General features: G+C 47.3%; 1 protein-coding gene across 1 annotated transcript; it reads right to left on the bottom strand.

Annotated features, from left to right (window-relative positions):
• Positions 1-1,467: 1,467 nt before the first annotated feature.
• LOC130112439 (fibroblast growth factor 9-like) lies at positions 1,468-5,810 on the bottom strand. Its single transcript, XM_056279781.1, has 4 exons — positions 5,679-5,810; positions 5,420-5,588; positions 2,521-2,624; positions 1,468-1,713 (listed from the first exon to the last, which is right to left on the bottom strand). Exons 1-4 carry the CDS (start codon positions 5,808-5,810, stop codon positions 1,468-1,470), a joined length of 651 nt encoding a protein of 216 aa, XP_056135756.1.
• Between the last annotated feature and the right edge of the window lie 2,096 nt (positions 5,811-7,906).

The raw sequence follows: 7,906 nt of genomic DNA, 5'->3' as shown, positions 1-7,906 counted from the left end.
AGTGTTAGCATTGGCCTTAGCCGTAGCACTAGCATAGGCTACAATTTGCCATTACACAGAATCGTCCTATAGCTGCATATGTCTCGCTATGGTAGCTAGAGGTTAGTGGTCGCTGGTGGCTAAACTATGTTCACGCTATCCACTGTAGCCAGCTGAAGCTAGGACTTGCAGCTCTGAAGTCGGACTGTTACGAGTTCTGAGTTACGTTTTTTAGTATGAACATCAGAAAATGTCTCCTACTAGCAGACAATGAGGATAATGGTGATTCAAAGCAGCCATATATAGAAGCACAAAATAAATCTCTCATGGCTTCTTGTGTGTGTGTGTGTGTGTTTTTTATTATATCTTACATTATACCTGTAAAAATATATTCTCAAAATAAATAAATATATGAAATAAATATATGTTCTTGGAAATGAAAATGCATAAATTAAAAAGAAATCCAACAAGTCACATTAGGTTTCTAAAAGTTTGGCGTTGTCAGTCCCATGCTTGCGTTTCCTTCACTGAGTTCTGGAATGACTCTAGAGAGTTCGGGCGGGATACGCAGTAGTTCGACTCAGGACACAGAAGAAGAACGGTCCCGAATAAAAAAAACTCCATTGGACAACATTTCCCTCCCCTTCTACTCCGCATGTTACTTGTGGGAAAAGCCCCACTTTCTGATCAGCGTCTTTGAAAACCCTGCGAACCCTCCACCAGCCACCCACACACGCGTGTAGATCACTCGGCTCAAAGACTTGATGTCCAAAGCAAACATGGCCGCCATCCAGTGCATGAAACTACCTTTTTGTAAACCAGCCACAACTCACAGCAGATTCAGCAGAATTTTAGCAAACAACAAAAATGCTCCTAGCAGCCAAAAAAAGTTTTTTTTTCTTAATAGAAAAGAGAACACAGTGAAATTTTGACAGTCAGGATTTACCAGCACATATGGCAGCTGCGGTGAAAATATTAGTATAATGTCATGCTCTACTGCTATAATATGTTGTGTTTTCTCCAATCTGCTGAGCTTGACTGCACCTTAATGACCCATTATGTCCACATCCTTTTTTTTCTGAGATTTCATGCTACTGAGATATCAAACTCAAATTTAACAGATAAGTACTTAAGCAAATTTTTTTTAAATGCATCAATTTTGGCCACCAGGGCATCCTGCGTAAGAATAATATTTCGGTCATTAAAGGGGCGAAAGTTGGTAGCTGATTAACGAAGTTAATTGAACCCCGTCCCAGGTTTGGTTTGCAAACACTTCCTTCCAACTCATTAGTGGTGCAGTAGGAGGAGGATTATGTGCACTTGATTTGATCCTCGTATTCAACTCCTATTCAGTTGCAGTCTGACGGATTCGAATATCGTCCACCTTCTTCCATATGGAGTTCGGTTTAGGTGAACTTGATGTGCTTTTCAGCTCGGCACAGTCATGAAAGGTTGGGTCAACTCCAACCTTTGCTCCCCTTGAGAGTCTCAGCTCTGACCCAGCACTTCCTTGTAAAGCTCCGGTACTCTGTCCGGATCCACGGGCCTCGGTAGGAAATGAGTGAACCTCTGGTGTCGTCTCGATCTCGTTCCGTCCCTCGACGTCCCGTCTTTGTTGAGGGCGACAAAATAAAACGCGCCTCTCTCCCCGTGCCGGTAGATGTTGGAGGAGTAGGTGTTGTACCAGTTCTCTTCAAACTGCTCCCTAAAAACGCACTCTGCCGACAGCTTTTCCTGCAGAAAGAGAGGCGATGAAACCAGAGTTTGAGTTGTCCTTTTTTGTGAATGGCACGATTGCAAATTAAATGTCTTACAGGTTAAAAAACCAAATAGCCGAATAGTTACAGCGCGTGCCACATGGCCTCATGATCGCAACTGTCACAACCTTTGTTGCATTCCCCTCTCACCCATTTCCTTTCTGTCTTACTGGCGCTATCTAATACAAAAATGGCCAAAAAACAATCAGAACACATGGCAGGCTGGCCTTGGTACTCTGCGGTGTTAGCATAGCAGGATAAACAAAGCTGCAACTAATAACATCAATGGTTCTGTTTGAGTTTGGTGTAACAGCACATCGGTCAGCATCGACACACGGACACACGGACCCAGCAGTAACACTTCTCAATAGTACTGGCAATGCTGCCTCTTTGACAAACCTACATCCCATAGATCCATTATTAACCTTGTTAGCTGTACCTGTGTTTATCCTGCTATGCTAACATCACGGAGTACCAAGACCAGCCTGCCGTGTTTTTAACCTTAACATGGTTTCTGACCTGTAGATGTCAGCAAACGCACTAAAATGGTCGAGGTTGGTTACTCTTCAAACTAATTCATATTAGTCAGAACGCTGACACTATTAAATGGTTTGTATGCTGCTGTTGTTAAGCCAATTCTCTCCACAGTAACGGGTATCAGTATATGAACCCTGTGTAATACGGTCATGAAATGCTCACAACACAACACAACACACAGAGCCTTGGCTGTTTGTGTTTTTGTTTGCCTATAGCTGTGTGCATGCTCAGCAGTTCATGTACTCACCGATCCATAAAGTTCTCCTTTGCTGCTCATGGCGAGGTAGAGTCCACTGTCCACTCCTCTGATGCTGACCAGTCCCACGGCCAGACTAATGAACTCCAGGATACCTGTAAGTACAAAGAACTATAAATTACTATAAATGACACTACACATGAACGGGGGATACCATTTTTCAAAATCTATTTAATTTAAACGTTAGTTTGGGAACAGGGAGAGTGAGTGCTGCTCATCTTGGCAACAAGGAACACATGTCCATACTCTACTTCCCCGCCCATTACTCTGTGTGTGTGTGTGTGTGTGTGTGTGTGTGTGTGTGTGTGTGTGTGTGTGTGTGTGTGTGTGTGTGTGTGTCAGCAGGCAGGCAGGCAGGCAGAAGAGCCCAGGAAATGCTGACATGCTGGACTGTTTATGTGGGTGTGAGGGGAAACCTGATAAACACATGGGATGTTGCTTTCAGTCCTTGCACGGGATTAGTTAAGGTTGTGGGCGGCCCCTGACAACATGGAAGTGAAGTCAAGTGGGATTGCTTTGTTGGGCAATTCTCAATGTGAATTTCCCTTAGAATTCATTGTGTGGATATACAATCAACACCTGTGGAGGAAAGAAAGTGGACCCTGAGCACGTCAATGGACAAATGGACGATGACGTTTTTTATGTGACTTTTTTTTTTGGATGCTATAGACTTCCGTTGCCACTTGAGCAGCCCAAGCGTATGCCAGTGTAAAATACTTTTTTCTCCCTAATTGTATCCGGTCAATTACCCCACTCTTCCGGGCCGTCCCTGTTACTGCTCCACCCCCTCTGCCGATCCAGGGAGGGCGGCAGACTACCACCTGCCTCCTCCGATACATGTGGAGTCGCCAGCCGCTTCTTTTCACCTGACAGTGAGGAGTTTCGCCGGGGGGGGGGGTAGCGCGTGGGAGGATCACGCTGTTCCCCCCAGTTCCCCCTCCCCCCCGAACAGGCGCCCCGACCGACGACCAGAGGAGGCGCTAGTGCAGCCAGCAGGACTCATCTGGCTTCCCACCCGCAGACACGGTAAATTGTGTCTGTAGGGAAGCCCGACCAAGCCGGAGGTAACACGGGGATTCGAACCGGCGATCCCCGCGTTGGTAGGCAACGGAATAGACCGCTACGCTACCCGGACGCTCGTCAATGTAAAGTATTTTTGATGCTTCTATGGCCGCACAATTAATCGTATGTTAATGGCGGTTTTGATATCGGCTTCCACAATTAATTGATCGTTGCCGGGGGCGATTAGCCACCTGCTGGGTTTAGCTAGCTCTGGTGTGAAGGAAGTAGTGTTTTGATTTGAAGATTTGTTCATTTGAACGTTTATTCATTCGCAGATATAGAGAATACGCCATGAATGGGAAGGCAGCGTTGTGTTGACTTAAAACGCTCAGTATAACAATTATAATGGGACTGCAAAGGAAGTGCTGCCCTGCACACAGCGCAGCCGACATCGGCACGACATACGTCACGTAAACATCATACGTCACATAAACACTGCAAGCTTATGCAGGGTACATACTAACTACCCTGTGAAATACCCCGTGAAATACCTGCACACAACACCCGCCGAGTCTGACAAGTGAGGGAATGGGTTTGATATCTGCTGTGGCACTTGACAGGATTTTCCATTGAAGTCAGTGTTATTTTAGCCCCGGAGTTGAATAAACCAAGCGTCGCCTTGTTTAACAGAGAGCCTGCAGCCTGCTTCTGATGTGCCATGAGCTCCAGCTCTTTACCTCGATATCTGGCCGATAAGCTCGGGGAGAAACGCCTATAATCTAATCTCCACAGAGGAAATGTGGCACAATTATGCAAACACAGGACACTTGACTATTTTCTCCACCTGAAGAAGTCTATTTACTTTGGTTTGAAACAGTGCCAGGTTATTTTATGGCGAGAGAAGGCTCCGACCAAGTAATAACCCAGTTTATTAGCACCGATAGAAACGGTTGCATCAGGATGGGTCTTGCTGGTTCATAGTTGCATGTCCTTATGGTTGCTGTACCTTACCTTGGACATGAGAAGATTCCTCTAATAGAACAACAAAACAAAAATTATTTTTTTATTTTTCTTATTTATCAATTGAAGGCTAGTGATCTGTTACAGGCACAAACATTTGTTATTGAAATGTGGTACAAACTCATTACAGTCACCGTTTATACAGATTAGGAGACATAATGAGAGACATTACGGATTTTATAGATGGAGAAACCAGTTTCAAGTCAAACAAATGGAAATATTCTGCTCCATCCACCTTCGCAGTAGGAGTGGTGGGAAATCAGTTCAGTGCAGAAGTGTGATGCTTTTCCTTGAGTATCTTAAAAGAAAAAAACTTTCCCATGAATCTCCATTTTGAAGCACAACGAGCAGATGCTGTTAACTTTCTTTGGCTAATCGCAGTTTTGACATGAAGAGGGGGCGGAGCCTTGAGGAAAACATCATGCTGAATTTCAATATTCTTAATTTTGTTACATTTGAGAAATTGCAGTGTGTATGGAATTGGCAGTAAAATATTGCAGTGTGGAATTGGAGAGTACCTAGCTGCACTACTTTGCTGGCCTTGTTGCTGAACGGTATCATTCCTGTGTTTGCAGTTGCAGGCAGCTCTGTGGCGCAGTAATGAAATGTGTGGAAACGAGCTCGGAGCCTATAATGGTAAAGTCTCTTGTAGATCTGCTGTATTCCTGTAGTCAATACTGATCTGAGACCTGTATTAGCTCAACATGAAGCGTTTATTGTCACGTGACCATGACCACTAACGCAAAATAAGCGCCTATTTTACTTTTGATGGTGAGGTGACAACAGGTGTATTCAGGGTGACTTCGGCCACCCATCTTCTCCCCCCCCCACCCCACACGCGCGCCCCATTAGCACTTAAGTCTCTTACCGAATCTACTGTGGTCTTTCCTGGTGCCTTGCACGGTGCCGTCCGGGTGGATTTCCAGGTGGAAGCCGGTCCTGCAGTAGAGCTGCCGTCTCCTCAGGATCCCCTTCAGATGGCTGAGGTCCGCCAGACTCCGGGACAGCCTCTCCGCAGACATCAGCTGCTCGTGATGCTGCTGCTGCTGGTACTGCTGGTACTGCTGGTGATGCTGCTGCAGCTGGTGCTGCTGCGGCTGGTGTCCGCCCATCGTTCCCAGTCCCACCGCCGAACTGTAGTCCATTGCCCCGAGCGGGGTGAGCACGAACCGCGAGCCGACGGGAGCGCCGGCGGGGCCACCACCGAAGCTGTCCAGGAAGCCGTGGCCGAAGCTGCCCACCTCACCCGCCGCCCCCATCACAGACAGACAGACGGAGAGAAGATACTGTAATAAAGAAGTGGACGGGAGCTTCTTTCTGCACAGCCGGCCAGCCGACGTCCAACCGGCGAGAAGAAAAGTTGAAGGCACAAAAAAAGGGGCGAATCTGATGCAGCGAGGAAAAATCCTCTCCCCCCTCCGCTTCTGCGCGCGTTTTTGCGCAGGCACAACTTCCAATTCTGCTGCTCAGACTCGGGATTAAAATCCGTCTTTATCTGGATGTCATGTATCCCGGCGTGTGGAGCAAGCACGTGCCTCTTCCCTTCTCTTCTCTGCTCCTCTCTTCTCTTCTCCTTTATCGCCTCTGTCTTGTCTTCCACCCTCCTTCTGCTCTCCACCTCGGGATACTCCCCTTTGCTCCGGTGCGTATCAGGGTTTTCCCCTCTCTCTCTCTCTCTCTCTCTCTCTCTCTCTCTCTCTCTCTCTCTCTCTCTCTCTCTCTCTCTCTCTCTCTCTCTCTCTCTCCCCCTCTCTCTCTCCTCCTACTCCTCTCCGCCTCCCTGATTCAGATCTTGATCTTTTCCTGCGGGTATCCCGCGTGCACGAGCCGCACGGTGAACAGTAGTAGTGGTAGTAATGTAATTATGCTATGCTTACACACTATACAGAGTGAGGAGTCCCAGTCCAGGAATATGCTCCGTGTGTAAATCCATCCATATGCCCACCTTCTTACATTCTCATGCTGATGTGGTCCAATCCAACCTGCTCCACCCGTCTGAAACACCAACTGCCTGATATCCTATGCTGTACTCATGGCTCCCCGTCAGTCTTAGCGACGCGTGTGAAGCGCGATCGGAGCGACCCGCTTTCCCCGATAAGAGGGGACATGCTGAGAGGGGTTTTTAAAGACGCAGACGAAGAGAGGGAGTCGAAAGGTTTTAGGAAGAGGGAAAGGGCGCTCACTGCGCAGCGCTTCGCAATTTGCTCCATAAATAAAGTTTTATTGATTTGTTATCGGGTTTAATTGGTTTTATCGCTTGAAGACTCTCTCTCTCTCTCTCTCTCTCTCTCTCTCTCTCTCTCTCTCTCTCTCTCTCTCTCTCTCTCTCTCTCTCTCTCTCTCTCTGGTGGTGTAGTTGTAAAGCTGCCGCTGTGTGTGTGTGTGTGTGTGTGTGTGTGTGCGCGCGCGCGCGCGCGTCTAGGACGCGTTTTTGGGATAGATCTTTGAGCGTGTGCGCGTGAGTGTTGATTTTTACCATTATCCTAAACGCTTTACTACTGTGCACGCCCCCATTTATAAATGACTCAGGTGCGAGTGAGAGGAAAGCCCCTGTTTGTGCAGTTTTCGCACCTAGTCGTTGATTTATTGCCCCTGCATGGTTTATGGAAGCCCCGCCGCGCGTGCAGAACGCTCACACGCACGCGCAGAATCACACACATACACACACCTGTGCAAACGACATCACTTGACTGTCAGTGTCTTCACTGATCTTTCCACGACGCTTTGAACACAGTCTATGAGCCCATATATCCTTAACTGTGGTCTTAAAAAGCGAATCAAAGAGACAAAGACATCAAAGTGCCAGATCTTGTAAGGGGATCGGGCAATAACCACCTTAAGAAGGGAGCTTACTGTTTGAACTACCACCTTAAAAACCTCCACGTTTCAAAAATCGAGGGAACAGTAGCGGCCTATATATCAAAAGTGACCCAAAAATATATCTTTCCTACATGAAAAGATATGGGAGACGTCTTCCAAAGACGCACGCCCCTTCAAGACCCTCGGATAAAACCAAATCCTTCTTTACGTGTCATTATTTTCATGTTTGGTATTTTTGGCGAGTGGATAATGTGAAGTCAGGGTTTATTTCCAGGATAGATACAGATGTAGTTATTGGGGCGTGGTTTTTAGAATTTGATTCCCTTCTTATCTCCCGTTTAGGGCGGCACGGTGGCGCAGTGGTTAGCGCGGTTAGGTCCTGGGTTCGAGTCCCGGGGGTAGTCCAACCTTGGTGGGTCATCCCGGGTCGTCCTCTGTGTGGAGTTTGCATGTTCTCCCCGTGTCTGTGTGGGTTTCCTCCGGGTGCTCCGGTTTCCTCCCACAGTCCAAAGACATGCAAGTCAGGTGAATCGGC

This window comes from Lampris incognitus, chromosome 5 (assembly GCF_029633865.1).
Source record: "Lampris incognitus isolate fLamInc1 chromosome 5, fLamInc1.hap2, whole genome shotgun sequence".
Lineage (NCBI taxonomy): Eukaryota > Metazoa > Chordata > Actinopteri > Lampriformes > Lampridae > Lampris > Lampris incognitus.
The sequence above is the reverse complement of the archived record's forward strand: the minus strand, read 5'-3'. Positions and strand labels throughout refer to the sequence as shown.

Bases quoted from the DNA above. Each gene is read 5' to 3' on its own strand.
- LOC130112439 (XM_056279781.1), bottom strand. From the start codon at position 5,810: ATGGGGGCGGCGGGTGAGGTGGGCAGCTTCGGCCACGGCTTCCTGGAC. The intron at 5,589-5,678 runs GTGGGACTGGGA...CAGCAGCAGCAG, and splicing joins CAATGGACTACAGTTCGGCG to CATCACGAGCAGCTGATGTC. The intron at 1,714-2,520 runs GTGAGTACATGA...CTCTTTCTGCAG, and splicing joins AAGGAGAACTTTATGGATCG to GAAAAGCTGTCGGCAGAGTG.